The sequence below is a fragment of the Lepidochelys kempii genome, chromosome 8 (genome assembly GCF_965140265.1).
Source record: "Lepidochelys kempii isolate rLepKem1 chromosome 8, rLepKem1.hap2, whole genome shotgun sequence".
Taxonomy (NCBI): domain Eukaryota; kingdom Metazoa; phylum Chordata; order Testudines; family Cheloniidae; genus Lepidochelys; species Lepidochelys kempii.
The window spans coordinates 18,465,434-18,483,950 of NC_133263.1; the positions used below are offsets into that span (position 1 = coordinate 18,465,434).

The 18,517-nt window shown below is 43.0% G+C and overlaps 1 protein-coding gene across 4 annotated transcripts in view; it reads right to left on the minus strand.

Moving 5' to 3' along the window:
• Positions 1-18,517, minus strand: part of PPP2R2B (protein phosphatase 2 regulatory subunit Bbeta) — a 249,535-nt gene that overhangs the window by 21,617 nt on the left and 209,401 nt on the right. For all 4 annotated transcript variants that reach the window (XM_073355745.1, XM_073355746.1, XM_073355747.1 and 1 more), the window contains one exon: positions 5,622-5,799. In XM_073355745.1, the coding sequence (XP_073211846.1) occupies positions 5,622-5,799 (178 nt within the window). The remainder of the gene's footprint in view (positions 1-5,621; positions 5,800-18,517) is intronic.

Sequence of the window (18,517 nt, forward strand, 5' to 3'; positions counted from 1 at the left end):
CATGCTGCAGTTCAGTGACAGAACCGGAACTATAACACCAGCCAGTGCCCTATACCCTGGATTGCACAAGGGGACTGTAATACTTAGTGTCCTCATTGGCTTCAGTGAGGTTAAATTTCTTAACGTTTGTGAAGCACCACGATAGTCCAAGATGAAAACTGATCTAGAAATACATGGTATCATATTTCTGAACCCTTTTGCAGCTTTGCCAACATCCTTCAGTTCTGATCTCCAACAACCCTTGCTATTACAGCCCTGGTCCCTGCTAAGCAGTGCCTTCGAATCATGTCAAATTGCACAATGGCTTTGTGATGTGCACAAAATCAGAACTGGAATGAGACGCCCCCCCCCCCAAAAAAAAACCCCAAAAACCTCATTTTCACTTATGATTTAAGTAGGATTTGAGCTTAGGTCTCTAGTGGTGAAAAGCTAGCATGTTAATCCTGTGCATGCTGTTATCTCCAGGGATTTTTAGGCCTTATTAAACTGCACTGTACTTCGTGGAACAGTACATGGTGCATCACTAAGTCTGCTTTTTTAAACTAACTAAACAATTTCTCTGTTTTTTTAAGAATATACAGCAACTGAGTTTTGAGACTGGCAGTTGTTGGAGCAGCTCCAAAACCAATTGTTATTAAGAGGCCAGCAATGCTAAAAACCAATTTAAAATGCGGAGGGCCCAACTGAAGTCAATGGGGTTGTGTTAGTAACGGAGAGAAGAGTTTGGCCCTGGAAATCCGCTGGCAAATTAAACTTTGCAGAGTACTGTAATGGAATAAGAGGACTAGCACACCCAAAGATCTCAGATTGCTCCAGATCAAATGGAAAACCCAATATTGGGTTGCCAGAATGCATCACAGGGTTTGGGGTGGAGGGTCTGGTTGGGTTGAGCTCCTTCCTCAGGGCATTCCAACCTGGTGTACATGACAGTCTCCTGCAGGAGAGGCATTGCATCTGGGGGTGTCTCTAGGTTGTAACAGGCCATTAAAGTTTACAAATGGGTCCTGATCCCAGGAAGGTTGAGAACTGCCGCTCTAGGGGGCTAACTTTAGATAAGTAAAAAGCCAACCCCATGTGTTATATACAAGATAAAAAGAAAAGCAGTTAAAAAGCCAGTTCCAAGATTGAGCAGATTCCATGACAGTAACGCATGATTTCGAACTGAGGTAACAAGGAGACATCAATAGCACTCCATAATCTACTAGTCACCCATTGACATTCTTTTCTCACAATAATGGCTGTTTGATTAAATGGAAATTGTAGTGAAAAATCTGTTTTCATCTAAATTTGGGGGGAGAGGGAGGTAGAAAAACTGAAATCTGGAAATTTTTTTGTTTTCCAGTGAAAGCCTGAAATATTTTTAATGAAAACTAAAATTTTGATTTTATTGAGGTTTTTACCCAGGGGAAAATAATAATTTACCCACCAACCTTACAATTTACTAAATTATCATCTTTTTCTTTCCTGAGAAGTAAAACCCCAAAAAAATCTTTATTCACCCAATCCTAAAGTGCTGCTGGTTTGTCTCATCTCACCACGTGACTCTTACTATAACCTGTAAGATTATTCCCACCACACTAGTTCCTCTGCACAGTGGGAATTTTTATGCAATGTTTTGATGCAGTATTCTCGTCTCTCTTGAAACCTCTGCATAATTTTCCCAGATGGTAATAGAAGTCTCGTTCCAAAGGCAATGGCTTTATCTCCATTTCTTCCTCAGTGTGGATGACCACAGCTAAGCAGGCTATCCTCAGTGTGGAAGACCTAAGTTTCTGGGGAGTCTTTTGCTTTGGCCAGTGCCTCTCAAGGAGGCCTTGTAATGATGTGCTTTGGGCTTGGAGAGGTGGCCATGAGTATCACTTACTAGGTCCAATGGAGATGTGCTCAATGGCTTGAGAAGCCATGAAAGAACCCACCTGCCTGCCCTAAAGGCCCAAGAGGGAGGAAGGATATTCAAGGAAAATTCTATTCATTTCCAGAGCTCAAGTATCAGGCATGCCCAGGATATATAGAGCGTCATTTTTACGGAGCCACTTTCTTGACTACCAGTGCCCTTCAAAGATATGTTTCAAAAGATAACACAGATCTGTGCGCTAAAGACCATATGAAACTAGAGGATGGAACATTCACCAGGGAAAAAAACCATTGTGGAATTAATAAATGTGGGATCCTTAAGACTATCTTACCAGCTTTCAATTAGGGTTTAAGAATGGGAAGGGAAAACGACAGGCATGCTCAGATATCTGAGCATCACCAAAACCAAACAATAAAATGAAAAAACCCACCTGCAGAAATTTCTACTTTTTTCCTAAACAAAGAATCATTGTAACTGCTTTTCTCTGCCCTTCTAGATGTGTCCGCTCCATGACTAAGCACTACCCCTGGAGCTGACTTCAGAAATAAGGATGTGTGGCATCCAAAGCACTGATCAGGAAGAATTCTAGGAAGCTGCTTTCAGGGGATGTGTCATATGCTGCCATGTGGTACTAATGACTCACTGACATCTCAGAAGGACTGCTTCATTTATGAAATACCAGTTCAGCACAGATCAGTGAATGCAATCCCCCTGGCAGAATGCACTGGAATTCAGCACAGAACAACAAGTCTCCTGCTACAGTCCTGCCAGTAAATTTCCCAGGGAACTTTTTCTGGATGGATCAGAGACCTGTGGATAGTTAAGAGAATAAACACATCAACTGCAACAAGAAAGATGGTATAATGGTAGAGAAGAGAGCAAGGCATCCAGACTGCCAATCAATCACCTGCATTATCCAAATTTATTTGGATCTCCAGCTGTAAACAGAAGCAATGATCTCTGGATATGACAACAGTCCATTATCCAAAGGACTAACCTTCCCCTTGCTGGTCTGAACTGCTGCTTCTATGATGGAGCCATAACCCTATAGACTGTGATCCGGTCAGACTTACTAAGCTGAGCAGAATGCCAAGGAGAACTCAGATGGCTACAAGGATTATTAGTGGGGATACATCAAGGGGCACTCTTTTCTCTTGGTCAGGACTGTACCAATGCCCAAGCATGGTACTAAGGAGCAATTTGCTGCTGGAGATACCTTGTCTGAATAAGATGTACCACTGAGGTCCTGGTGAGTTGTATCAATTAAAATTCTCATGGCACTTTAGGAACAGTAGAGTATCAGCATTGGTATCTTGGCTAAATTTGGCTGGGACAACTACATTCTGTCCATCTGAATTCTCTGTAGTTTCAACTGAATATGGCACTTTCTGTTCTAAACCATAATATACAGTTGCTGCACACAGGTCAAACACAAGCACTTTCCACCCTAGAGTGGCTGAATTTCAGTGATTGCCAAAATGATCCCCAGCTGGTAAAGTTTGCTGTGTGCTTTGGGGATTTCTCAGTGGAAAGCACTACATAAGTATCAGTGATTATCACCATCCCTGTTGTTATTATTTCTGATGTGACTGCTATAGGGGTGACTGGCACGGTCTCATTTGTGTATCTGCAACTGGCAACCTGTCACACACTACAGTTTATAATGAAAACTACACTATTAATATTTCCTCTCCTTATTTTCCCCAAGGCATCGGTCTTCTAAATCACCTCAGGAAACTCCCCTCCCCCACTTACACCCTGCAGGCAAAATTCAACATGTCACCCAAACTGGAAAGCAGCAGCTTGTAATGATGCCCAGCTGAGCTGTGTTCAAACTTATGGCTCTTGGAATCAGACAAAAAAGTGTGGTGGTTTAAAATTGGAGAGGAGAGATTGAGACCTTCTCAGTGCCAGCATTCTAGCTGCTATGGAAACATTTTGCATCCCCAGCAAGAACAACAGAAATAAAAAGAAAAAGGAGGTCTTGGCACTTACATTTACATACTGTCCAGACTGACACACACAAACTGTAACTAACACAGCACCAATAATAGTTGGTATTTAGGTAACACCTTTTATCTGAAGATCTCAGAGCACTTTACAGACACTGAAGACCAACAATGGCCTCCAGACACTTAGGGCAGGGCTACACTTAAAAGCTGCAGCGGCACAGCTGTAGTGCTTCACTGAAGATGGTACTGCACCCCCGGGTGAGCTTCTCTCATCAGCGTAGTTAATCCACCTCTGCAAGAGGCAGTGGCTAAGTTGACAGGAGAAGCCCTCCCATCCCCACAGCACTATCTACACCAGATGTTAGGTCAGTATAACTGTTTCACTCAGGGGTGTGCATTTTTCACACCTCGGAGCGACAGTTATACTAACATAAGTTTGTAGTGTAGACCTGACCTGAGTAAACTCTGCACCCACCACACATGTGGGACCAGATGGATGGAACAATAAAGAAGCTGCATTACCTTCTCTTACCACTAGAACTGATGCATACTAGCACAGGGCACCGAGTGAGAGAAGCCAGCACGACTGCTTTCCTGCTGGTAGAAAAAGTTGTCAACACTCTCTGAGCAGTGGGCGTGGTTCAGGTGTCCTCCTGTGGATCCCTTGCTTTGACCCTGTGACCTGGACCCCGCTCCTTGCTTTTCATTTGTTTTCCCTTTTGATCTGATGATGCCTGGGTTGTGGCTCCTACCTCACCTGATGGGAGGGCCTTTCATTGCTTTGAAGAGCTCCACACCATCATCCTAGTTATTAGATAGGCCACCCCTTTTTACTCTGGGGCTCTCTGCTCAGTGTTCAGTATTTTTGTCCCCCCACTCCTAGCCTTACCCCTTTGTTTACTTTCTCCCCTGTAATTGTCCTCTGTATCTCTGTGGCCCCTTCCCTCTCCCCATAAGGGAAATGCCATTGTACTTTCAGGGTCCCCTACAGAGGTCAAGTAGGTTCACCCTTTTCACCAGTACCAAATTCACTTCAGAAAAAAGACAGCTGCTGCTTTCATGTCACGTCTAAGCCAGAGAACCAGACTGACCCTATGCTAGTGTGCAATACAGACAAACCTTAGATGTACATATTCTATAGGGCCAAGCCCTGAGATCGTCACTCAGTTTATACATGGATAGCACTCCCACAGAAGCAAGGCTGCCTTTGGAATTCTCTCTCCGTGGAGGAGTCTCAGAATACAAGTCTAGCAATATTCGTGGTACACATTGCAGGATACGGTGTATTCCATTTAGGTGTTCATTAATAGTTTGTTGTGTTCCTGCTTTACACTTTAATCTCTGTATGAAAAAACCTACTGACATAGGGTAACTGAATGGGATAATCTGCAATAATAAAAACAGAATTAAAATAATAATTATTATTATTAACATCCTGTTGTAAAGCAAATCAGAATGGGCTAAATTCTGAAGACCTCGCTCAGTTCTTATTCAGACCTTCCTTAGGCAAAACTTCCATGGGCTTCATTGGGAATTTTGCCTGAATAAGGAATGAACAAAACCTGCATAAGGACCTCAGCATCTGACTGACTGTGTATACACAATCATGCACAAATAACAAGATATTTGTCTAATGGTTAAAGAAGAGAAAACCTAATTCAAATATAAGAAGGATTTATAGACAATGAAAAAGAAACCCTCCAAAAGATGTAAACTCAAGGTTCAGATGAGCTCATTCTTCTCAAGTCTGGGTTCTATAAGACCATCTCCTGATTGGACAATAACTCCAGCCGGATTTATGAATCAAAGGATACTAAAACTTTGATTGGTTATTTCAAAGTTCCATAAGTTTATCCTCAGGTCATCAGCTGACATGTAGGTTTCATAGTCACTGTTTACAGATATGGAGTTGATGTGATATGTGTGCGCATTGGCAAATACTCTTCGGGGAGTGGCCTCCACCATTAGATCCATGGGCCTTAGTACAGGGACCTGGCAAGAGAAGGAACAAAAGCAAGGCATTAGAAGAACAAAATAGTTTAATCATTAAAAGCGATCTCATTGCAACTTCCAGATCAGTACATTCGGCTAATATTCAAACAATCTCACCTACAGCTGAGTTAATCCAGGGCACCATACATTTATGGGGAGACCGGATTGTTCAGTGACATGAATTAGTTTTTGCCTCTAGAATTTAATCTGATCTAGATCAGGGCTGTCTGATAATTCCCATCTGGTGGTTGGTTGGTGTTTTGTATGAAACACGTTGGTGGTCTCAGCCCAGTTCTTAGTGGACAATTGTGTGCATCACATAAACCACCATTTCAGCTGGCACTAACTGGCACTCTTGTGTTATCTTTAGTCCCCAGGGATTTAATCCTGCCCTTTTCACTAACACAAATTCATTTAAGCCCCTCATCCCTCACAATTTTATACATTAATATATGCACTAGAAAGACTGAACAGTAGGAAAAACAGATGTAGAAATACCTTATATAAGGTATTGTTCTGGTTAGGTTTGAGCACAGCACTGAAAGGCAGGTACTCAACTTCTAATCCCCACTCTGGCAATGATTCCCTCTTTGGCCTTTGTCATTTAACCTTCTGCCTCAGTTTCCCCATTTGAAAAATGGAGATATTAATACTTACTAATTCACAGGGTTGTTGTGATGATTAATGAATGTTTTGAACACCTAAAGTCTAGCATAACTGCTAAATTGTTGGGGTGGTTTTTTTTTTTTTTAAGAAAATTGTATCTAAATGTAGCACTCTGAACAACATAATTAAGGCTGAATCCACATGGATGGACTCCTGCACTGCATTTCTGTGCTGGCACAGGGGCCCATCTGTACAGATGTATTTACAGGCTCAGACCTCCCAATATTAATACTTCCTTCCAAACTACAGCTAGATTGCTGCTAAAGCCAGGCGCTTATTCTTATTGCAAAATGCAAATACACAGAAAAGCAAAAAATGAAAATATCTACAGTGATTCTTTTCTATTGGTTGACTAAACCTTCCCTTCCCCCAATCAGCAATTCCTTTATTCTTTGTTATTAAAATAATACTTTTTTTTAAAGGAAACCCATGTCAGCACAGATTCCTGCCCCTTTCCCCACTTTATGGTAAAACAATGGAATTGGGAGATGGGAGGAGAGAGAAAAATAGAAAAGAACATTGGAGCAGATGGGGAAAAAACTAACTGATCTACTTTTACTTGTATATTTATTAACCATAACCCTCGTAAGCCATCAGTGGATGAATAGATACAGTCAAAAACTGTGTACGCAAAGGAGGACATAAGTAATATATTTAGACATAACACTCTTAAGGCAACTTAATACAATAGAAAGGTGTCAGTCTATGCTTCCTTTTGCCAATAACCCATTCCCTCAAGCTACTTCATTACTGTGTGTATTATCTGTATGCTGCCCAAAGAGATTTCCCATGGCTGCTGAGGTGGGGATAGGGGTATGACAGCCAGGATCAAGTGACACTAGAACATAGGAACTGCCAGCTCAGAGCCTGAGCTTAATGTGATGAGCCTGCTTTCTAATTCAGCCTGACATATTCAATGATGCATCATTTGCTGTTGAAGGACTTTGCTCAGCCATCTGGGGACATAGTCTAGCATTTTGCCCAGAGACTGCAGGAAGCAGGCTGTCATTCAGACTGTCAGAAACATGATGTTTGCAAAGGTACAGAGTTCAGCTGTTACACCAGGCCTCTCTGGAAACAAAGAAGTAAATAAATAAATAAAAGGGTTTGGCATAAGAATTTCACTCAACACAACACTGATATGCAGTACAGCCACATCTTGACTGTCATGCCAACCCTCTCAAGCCACGCATGGGTTCCTATCCTCAAAGCCTGCAGTAATCACTGCGATACCAGCGCTGGTAGGTATAGGTCTGTTTTATATGGCAGCTTTTTTCAAATAAATCAGTTTTCTTGCACCCTGAGAGTGAAGTTAACAGTATCCTCAGCCAATAAACGTCTCAGTTTTCTAGTACAGAGCCAAATTCTTGGGACTCTACTCAGTTTTTACTCAGGGTATGTCTACACTAAAAACTTAAGTCTACCTATATGAGGTCGACTTACAGCCATCGCAGTACTTACTGTGGTGGTGCATGTCCACACTACCCTCCTTGGGTCGGGATGCAGGTCCTCACCAGGAACGCTTCCACCGGCCTAAGAGGGGCAGCGTGGGGAGCTGAGAGCCTGTTCTCTCAGCTCTGATGGTAGCTCTCTACTGGGAGCCTGGCTGCCCCCCCACCCCTCAGCTCCCAATTCCCCAGTGAGAGTGCGGGGGAGGAGGAACAGCAGCCCAGGGCTTCTCGCCTCCCTGTTTCCTGCTGGGAGTGGGGGGAAAGGGCCTGGGGCGTCTCAACACCGGGGAGCAGGTTCCAGCTATCTGGGCTCCTTGCCCCGGCTCCCAGCCGTGAGTGGGGTCCAGCTGCCCTGGTTCCCAGCCAGGAGTGGAATCCTGTTGCCTAGGCTCCTCACCCCAGCTCTCAGCCAGGAGCAGGGTCCAGCCGCCTGGGCTCCTTGCCCTGGCTCCCAGCCAGGAGTGCAACTGCACAGCTCTCCAGGGGCGCAGCTGGGCTCTAGCTGCCAGGCTTTCTTGTCAATTTCATGTCTTTGCTGGAGCCATGAAATTGACAAGGGCTCTAACAACTGATGCAAGTAACAGAGTATCTACACAGACACTTGTGGAGGTGAAGCTATTATGTCAGCGTGGTAGGGCATTTACATCTGCAGGAGCAAGGCTGTAGTGTAGACACTGACATAATTAGGTTGACGTAAATTGCCTCACGTCGACCTAACTGTGTAGTGTAAGACCTTCAACAGGCTGTTGTCAAGGTCTTGGTGGACCATGGTAACTATTACATTTTGTGTAAGGGATACAAGATCTGACAGACAGGATGAAGGCAGTTTTTTCAGCTGTTACAACTACAAGGATCTGCATCTGAACATGCAAAGGTCTAACTGCCCATGCACATGCCATTCAAACGCACAGTTACTTGGTTTGTAGGTGCAACTGTAGGCTTCTGCTTGAGGTGAGCCAGCACTGGAACCTTGAATCTGAACCCCTTCCAAAACTGGTGCAGGATCAGTTCAGATTTGGCTCTCTGAACTCGAGCCCACCCATAAGGTTTTGCAGAAAGAGCTAAACCCCATTCAGGATGTTGATGGAGAACAGCTGGCAAGATTAGTGAGCTGAACGATCTGAAACTGAACCTAACCCTGATTCAGTCTCAGATCTACTTCCCAGCCTAGTCCTAATCTGGAGCTGGATCCAAACACTGTCTCCCTGGCCATGTCTAGTTTCTGGAGACAAAGATGGTTCACGTGCATATTTCAGGATGCTTAGTTGCTTCTGCCATTGAAAATCTCACCCATAGTTTTTGGACTCACTGAGCCAGGGCTTTCGCTGGCATAGGGGAGTTCCCAGTGGACAATGAGGCTGCATAGCTTCCCTCCCAACAGCTACTGGCACAGGTAGTATGTCAGCTGTGGGAGGGAAGTGGCTGGAGTTTATTGCACTCCTGCTATCCGCAAATGGAATATGGGCCATATGGGACTGTTGCCAGATGGTACAAGTTACAGTGGCCCCCAGGGTATTATACTCTGGGATGGGGCAGAGAATCAGGGAATTGTAACTGGTTGTTGGTTCTCAACCTCTCCTTTTAACCTCTCCTGGGCTACTCTAGGTAAATATTGGGGAAGGGAGTCATCCTTTGCATACCACTTCTTTAGGCGCAGACACAGCTGAAGTGCTATTCTGCTCTCCTTGGGGTTCTCACAACCTGAGAATGGAGCTACCTCTCCTCCCTACACTCTCCTCTGCAATGCAGCACGCAAACAAAGGAAGTGGTGTTCCTTGGGTGCCAGAAGCAGCAGAGGGAGGTGATGGCCATACTACTTCTTCATAGCAACAGAGCTGATTCAAGCACTTCAGCTAAGAATATCACAGGGCATGGCTGTTGGAGTGTACTTTCAATTTAGAATCAAATCCACATTTTCTTCTTAATACACTGTCCTTAAGCACTCCAACCCCTAGCTACTTGGAATTTGCAGCTGAAGACATTTTGCACAATTAAATGGTAAATTTTCTCTTTCCATCATCATTTGTGTTCAAATATTTCTTTATGCCCTTTGTTATCAATGGAGGTAAAGCAAAGAAAAAGGATTCCTGGATTTTTCAAAAGTAAAAGTGGGCTGTTCGCTTTAGCGAGGAAGCAGGTGCAGAATTGAAGTCATTTGATTTGGGGAAGTCCTAGAAAAAATAATAGTAAACCACTAATCAAAGAATCACAGATGGAAAAGATCTTCTGTCTCATCCACCCCAGGGCTGATACAGGTTTGTTCTCGGCTATATATTTTCTAATACACTGTCTAGTCAAGGTTTTAAAGGTCTCAAGCAATACAGCTTCCAACAGTCCCCTTGGGAGACTACTCTACAGTCTAACAGAGCTCCTCATTACAATTCTGCTTAACATACAACAAATGGAGAGAAATGATGGTCTAACTTAACAGCATTGCAAACTACTCTACATTCTACAAAGGTCTGCTATGCTGAATCAGACATTGAAAAAGAGCATCAGAGTTACCAGAAACTAATGCATGAGGCAATGAATTTGCTCAGAATTGCAGCACTTAGCAAGTGTTAAATGAAACTGGCTAATAAAATGACTGGTCACTTGGTAGCAATTAAAACTTTTGGTTTTTTTAAGCATACAGCCTTTCTGTTGGGTGGTTTAAGCAGAGCCTAACTCCTACTAGTATTGTCTTAACAATCTTGAACAATATAGAAAACTCCTAAATGCACTTCTTATTCAATTACTGAACTAACCTGGAGGGCAATATCTGGTATTATATATACAACCATTATTAAAGGGTAATTCAGTGTAACAAACCAAATCAAGTACATACAAAGGCTGTCACATAAAATAAACCAGTAACAAATTAAATTACTCTCTGTTTTTGGGAGGGAGAATGCCAGTCCTTTTTCATTTAAAAATATATATATCTTAATTTTTCTTTTAGATTTTAAAGAAAGGACCCCCCCTCCCCCGCAGCACACAGAGCTGATCAGACTCGTTTGATACCCGCACCACATTCAGTCTTTTTCTCCTTGTCTAGAGAAGGCTTCTCCTTTCCTGAGTTAATGAAGCACTAATCCTCTCTTGAGCTGTAAAATTCATTTTCGCCATGGTTCAGTGGCAGATGTGGTTCAAAAAGCATGGGAGCCAGCCTGCCGTGGCTCCTTCTCACACATCAGAATTGCATTTCTTTCTTCCAGATTCAGTCTACTATCAAAAAGATCACAGCGGAGTTAATCCAATCAGTGTAATTGTCATTGTTTTGTTAGTTCCTTCCTTCGCTCTCATCAGGTTTCTGCTGTTTTGTGTGGGTGGTATAATGATGTGCACAACATTCTACTCCACTCTTGGAGAAAGGCATAGTTTTTCCTATATTTTGTGAGGATGGACATAGCTGGACTGGAATTGCTTCCATGAGTAACATTGTATCTCTCACCCTCCCTCCTCTGCAGTGTTGCCAAAGTTTGAGTCAATAATTGGTAATCATCATCTTAAAATCTCCAGTTTTAGGAGTCACATGAATACATGAAAGCTCAAAAACCAAAATGCCTACATGTTGGCATGAAATAGCTCAGAATTCTTAAGTCAAACACATGATCAGACAACAGGTGTGGTTGGCAATACTGTGACAAAGGCCCAGAAGGGGAGAGACCAAACATTTATCCACGGAAGAAACTTAAAATGCTGCAGGATTTCTTTTTCCGGGGTAAACATCTCTCTCAGAATTCTTTATCTTAACCATACAACTGAGCAGATATCCAAATTATGTGGAACACAGGGAATTTTGGGGTTAAAATGAATAAGGGTGTGAACTCTGCACCGGCACAAAAAGAGCTCTGGGACCCTGAAAGAGTTAATAACCTCACTGACTGCACCTGGGAAGGGTGTGGGCCAAGTGAAGGGGATGGACTCAAAAAGAGGAGAGAGAGCAGCTCAGTGGAGAGGGGGAGACCTCTCCACTGGGGAGGATGTAGTGAGTGCCCTCTCTCTCTGTGAGGGGGGCCCGATGGAAGGCTAAGAACACTGGAAGGGCAGGTCTGCTCCTGAGGTGAACCTGAAGCCTGAGGGATGATCCGGAGCTGCTGAGGGATGACAGCCTGCCTGAAACCCTGGGAAGGTAAAGAACTGTGCCAGACCTAGACTGTGGGGTGGAGTGAGGCACAGGAGCTTGAGGACAGGTGTGAGGCCAACTCACTATAGTGGAGGCTGACCTGTGAGGGAGAGAGATTGGCCAGGTTAGCCTGACTGGGGCTGAAGTTTCAGCTGTTCTTGTATTTTTGTTGGCCTGGTTAAAACAACTCTGTGACCCTAGAAGAAATGGACTTAAACGTGACATGGCTGGAGGGCTGAGTTGTGAAAAGAGGTAGAGGACCACAGGGCTGGAGCGAGGGTCAGCAGGGGAAACTAGAGAAGACTGAGCTAATACAGCACTCAAGCTATGAGGAGGTACTCTTGTGGTGAATCCTCTCTTCTAAAGAGACCAAAACAGTAGCTCAAACCTTCAGATATAAAATTTGTGGATGATACCAGAAGGCCCAATACCTCTCAGGGAGGTACTGTATTGTTCCCATTTTACAGCTGGGGAAACTGAGGCAAAGAGCATTTAAGTGACTTGTGCCAAGTCAAACAGAAAGTCAGTATCATAGCCAAGAGAAGAGCCCACTGAGTCAGTGTCAGAACCAGGAGTAGAATCGTGTCTAGCCAACCTGATCGCTTTCTTTGAAAAGGTAACAATCCTTTTGGATGGGGGGGGAAGCGGTAGACATGGTATATATCTTGACTTTAGTAAAGCTTTTGGTACGGTCTCGCATGACCTTCTCATAAACAAACTAAGGAAATGCAACCTACATGGAGCTTCTCTAAGGTGGGTGCAAAACTGGTTGGAAAACTGTTCCCAGAGAATAGTTATCAGTGGTTCACAGTCATGCTAGAAGGGCATATCAACTGGGGTCGCACAGGGATCAGTTTTGGGTCCGGTTCTGTTCAATATCTTCATCAATTATTTAGATAATGGCATAGAGAGTACACTTATAAAATTTGTGGATGATACCAAGCTGGGAGGGGTTGCAAGTGCTTTGGAGGATAGGATTAAGATTCAAAATGATCTAGATAAACTGGAGAAATGGTCTGAAATAAATAGGATTAAATTCAATAAGGACAAATGCAAAGTACTCCACTTGGAAAGGATCAATTGCACACATACAAAATGGGAAATGACTACCTAGGAAGGAGTATTGTGGAAAGGGATCTGGGGGTCATTGTGGATCACAAGCTAAATATGAGTCAACAGTGTAACACTGTTGCAAAAAAAGCAAACATCATGCTGAGTTGTTTTAGCAGGAGTGTTGTAAGCAAGACACGAAAAGTAATTCTTCTGCTCTGCCCTGATTAGGCCTCAACTGGAGTATTGTGTCCAGTTCTGGGTGCCACATTTCAGGAAAGATGTGGACAAATTGGAGAAAGTCCAGAGAAGAGCAACAAAAATGACTAAAGATCTAGAAAACATGACCTAAGAGGGAAGATTGAAAAAACTGGATTTGTTTAGTCTGGAAAAGAGAAGACTGAGAGGGGACATGATAACAGTTTTCAAGTACATAAAAGGTTGCTACAAAGAGGAGGGAGGAAAACTGTTCTCGTTAATCTCTGAGGTTAGGACAAGAAGCCATGGGCTTAAATTGCAGCAAGGGTGATTCAGGTTGGACATTAGGAAAAAATTCTGAACTGTCCGAGTGGTTAAGCGCTGAAATAAATTGCCTAGGGAGTTTGTGGAATCTCTGTCACTGGAGATTTTTAAGAGCAGGTTAGACAAACACCTGTCAGGGATGGTCTAGATCAGTGGTCCCCAACCTTTCTGTGGGAATAGCACATTTCTATTCCCAGAAGACCGGCGGGCGTCAGAGACCCTGCCGCCGAAATGCGGCAGCGAAAAGAAGTGTCGCTGCCGAAATGCCACTGAGAAACTGCAACCCTTCTCGCGGCATTTCAGCGGGCGGTTCTCCGGTGGCCACGCTCGGTGGCGCAGTGTCCTGCGGGCGCACACAACTGTCTTGGCGGGCACCATTGCGCCCGTGGGCGCCGTGTTGGGGACCCTGGTCTAGATAATACTCAGTTCTGCCATGAGTGCAGGGGAGTGGACTAGATGACCTCTTGAGGTGCCTTCCAGTTCTATGATTCCCCATAAAGTAATTTCAATACCCATTAGACAGGTAGTTTGCCTTGTTCCTTAAATGCATTTGGTACTGGCCAACGCTTTTCTTAAATTGGAAAGTCCTCTGTGAACACAGTGATGCTCATGGGCTCAGATCTGCCTCTGAAATGGAAATCAATTATTTAGAGACTTTAAAACAATGGGGAGGAGCACTAGTTCCCTTATGGGAGCAAATCCAAAATGGCAATGGTGGGCTGGTGGCTTGCCTCTGGCCAATCCATTTTAACGCTATAGTGGGTGTTTGAAAAATTCAGTGGTTTGCAAAAGGCCTTCCAGTCATTGTGGCAAATTTACAAAACTGCAGGAGACCAAAAAACTGGCTGGCTCATGTGCAAGCAATCTGGTGGCCTAAGTCACAAACAATGAATTGCATGGCCCATCCCATGTATTTTAAGTAAACAAAAACTTGGGCCTTATTGTAGAAAAATATGTGCACAAAGGAATAAATCACACTACTAGAGAAATCACAAAGGAAATTGCACCATCATTACACATAATATATATATTTGATATAAAGGAGCATATCCGCCACATTTGTGAGAAGTGAAATGGTTTGATGTTTCACTTCCATTCTTTTGCTATTTTCTATGGAATGAAAGACAGCCCTTACTGACAAAGAAGCCAGTGCCTCTCTGGAAACAGTCATGAATGTGAGACAGTTTCTAATTTGCTTTAGGCTGTAGTTTCAAGAGAAGACAGGGTGGTCTAGTACTTACGACACTGAACTTGTTGGATCATATTAAAGAAGTTCTGTATTAAAATCACAAATGAGTTTGATTCCCCAGAGTTTAAATTCCAGGGTATTACTAATTAAGAGGTCTCTTGGTTTTTGGTACTGTTTCTCTCCCTCTATGTGTGAAACTTGCAAGCTGCTAATTGTGTTAGTACATTCTAAGACAGAGTCTATTCTCAAAGCAATTCACAAGAGAGAGAGACTCAAAGCAATACTCAATACAACAAAAGGGTGGGGAGTCTCTGGGTGCTGTTTCTGTTGTTAAACAATTGTGATTAAAATAGAGATAGAGGATGTATGTGGATGGATGCTTGGTGTGGATAATAACTGAATGATCAGGGAGGTGCCAGCCTAAGAATCCAGTGTCCATCGGCTGAAGAAGGCGTCTAGTGGAAATAACCAGACGACCCCCCCGGAGGGCAGACTGGAATCCACCCATCAGCCTCAAGGATGGGAGAACCAAAGAACAAGATAACATCTTGGAGCCGTCAGGAATGTGCTATCTGCTGATTGATTCAGCAACAGCATGATGAAGCAATTCCCATAGACTGGCATAGGAAGAAATTCCTATAAAAATAGACTCTAAAAAGTGAGAACTTTGGGGTCTGATTCTGCAAAGCAACTTCCAGGAGCATCAGATGAGCATCTGACAAGGCCCTGCTCCCTCCTCATGTCCAGGCCACCTAGCCAGTGACTTGGCATGAGCAACTCTACGGCTGGTAACTATGATAACAACCTTGCAGAACCTGTGTGTGTGGGTGTTTGTATGAATGAATGTGAGAATAAATATGAGATTGAATGGAATGTTATAGCTATAACTAACTGCTTACTATGATTCTTTCTGTATTCACAATAAATGTGGTATTTTGCCATTTTGCCTTTTTCCCTTTAATAAGATCCTGCTGGTTTTTATTTTATTGGTATAACAAACTGGGAGTCAGGAGACCTGCATTCTAGTCCCAGCTCTGTCATTGTCCTGCTGTGTGACCTTGAGCAAGTCACTTCACCTCTCTGTGCCTCTGTTTCCCTTCCTATCCATTGATTGTACGTTTACAATATAAGCTTACTATGCGTTTGTATGATGCATAGCAAAATGGGGTCCCAATTTTGTTTGGGATTTCTAAGTGCGGCGGTAATATAACACTCATGCACTGGAACATGTGACTTCTGCTTTTTACTAAATTCACAAATCTTCATGAAAAATGTCACTGCTCCTTGGTGAAGTTTGCTGAACTGGTATAAATTATGGGGTATGCTGATCACATTGGTAGATGGGTGATTTTAAAACCTTTCCCAGACATGAAAACAAGCTCTGTGTGGCTCGAAAACTTCTCTCTCTCACCAACCAAAGTTGGTCTCATAGAAGCTATTTACTCACCTATTTTGTCTCTCTGATTTTAAAAGTGACAGACTTCTAAATATTCGGGTTATTTATTTACGTTGGCAGAAGGTGAGGTTCCGTTCTTAGTGACACAAGCGTCAATCTAGAGTAACTTCCTGGAAATCCTTGTAATGCAATGGGGGTAACTCTGGGTTTACACCAATAACTGTGAGCAGTATCTGGTACACCATGGTAGCCATTTAAAAAAAAAATCAATACACAATGTAGCAACTTCATTTAGGTAGCTATTTGGCCAATGGCTACCAAACCTCCTTATCTGAGCTGAAGTAATGCAATTATTACCTGTTTTAAGTGTAAGGAAATAATGCAGCATCTCAGACACCACTGAGTAATAACTGTAATGTTCACTTCTTAGCGACACCTACTGCAGTCGACTTTGTTTGTATAATCGCACTCACCTGTGAAGTAACCTATGATACTGAAAATAAGTCTTAGATATCAAACCATTATTTTGTTTAATAATTACATTGGATTAACTTGGATATGCAATTGGATACGGCACCCCCAGGCATAATTACAAAGAGAAAAGAGAGTAAAAAAAAAAAAAGTTAACTCTGCGGAGGCTGGAGGGAATTAAGCAGTTAAACTTTGTATTTCACCCAAACAACTTTTAACCGAAAATGTTAAAAAGGAAAAGTGTTAGAGCATTCTTGGTTTCTTTGCAGCCATTCTGAAAGAAAAATGGGCCCTTTTCCAAAGGAAAAACTTTAGTGGGTTTACACCTGTGTTATCACAAGCAGAATTTAGCCCATTACTACAACAGGAACCTAGCCTGCAAATTAGGGCAGAATCTGGCCCCGTGAAATTAGCAAAACTACAGTCCCTTTTGTAATGCACGCTAAACCTAACCTGTTATTTACAGCAAAGAAAATATCATCCAGTCAAATGGGAGTCAGATAGCAGCACTAGTTCTTTGGGGCCAAACCCTGAGAGGTGCTGACCATACTCTATCAACAGCGCACCTGTGTGCATTTGGTCCTTGATTTTTATTTTGTAATTCCAAAAGGCATGTTCTGTGTGGTCAGCAGCAGAAATAGTGGGCCAACGCAGCCTGGGGATTCATATTTTGCAGACAGAATACACATCAAAAGACTATTTTCATGGCAGACTTACAATTTCACGCTCTCTCTGACTTTGTCTTATTGAGCCTTTCTTGTGAAGTGAGAAAAGATACCTTTCCGTGTGAAGATAAACTTGCTATCTAATTACCAGTCCATGTTGCTTATAATTCTGCGGGTTTCATCTGTTTTCCCGAGACATTTCCATCCCCTCTAAACATTACATTTACACTAATGCTATTTCTTGTGTCATTTATTACTTGGGATTTTTTCATGTAATCAAATGCAAGGACAGAGACGTCCTAACACATCAAATATTCTTAGGTTTGTCAGGGAGCAGAGATCCTGCACTGAATTAAACTATACTAGGCTGCCCCAGGAGGATATGGGTCATGCTTAGGGAGGAGTGAGATGTTCAGCAGGCTTAGGAATTCTGCTAAGGGGACAGCTACTGTGAAACTCATTCATACAGGCCACTGCAAACTCCATCAACTGAAGGTGGCCTTACTGGGCCCATTCCTTTGAGGTGTGGTGCTTTAGCAAGAAATTGATGAGAGTGAGGACCGAGGGCCCAGTGCTCTTAGGAGCTAGATGCTGGAGTGGAGGCTGCTCAGCCCCTGGCAGGATCAGGAGCGGAGTATGGAGAGCAAAACTGTACACAGCAACCTGAGAATGCACAAAAGGACAAAAATCTCTTCTCTGAAGAGCTGGCAAACCAAAGGCCAGAATGGGTGCCATGCAGTGAGCAGACCAGAACAAGGCAGTGAGCAAAGAACATTTTTGATGTCACATTGTCTTCCAATGGTGCACAGGTGGGATCTCATCATTAAATAGAAGAGGAAAATCCCTCTGCCATCATACAAAATGGGTCAAAACAAACAAACAAAAAGAAATAGGAGAAAGAGGGTGAAACCAGGATATCAGCGCCTGCCTCTCAATTTACAACATGCTATCAAATACTCAGACATAAGGTAACAATTTTCTAACATTTAATCTTTCATATTATGTTTAAAATAAAGGAGCCAGGAAATCTAAATGTCCATTCCTGGCTCTGCCACTGACTCACTCTGTACTGTTGGGTAAGTCACTGCAGCTCTCTGCCTCAGTTCCCCCATCTATAAAATGGGGATGATGATTCCTACCTGCCTCACCTGGGTGCTAGGTGGATTAACTTTAATTCATGCTCTGAAGATACATTATTCT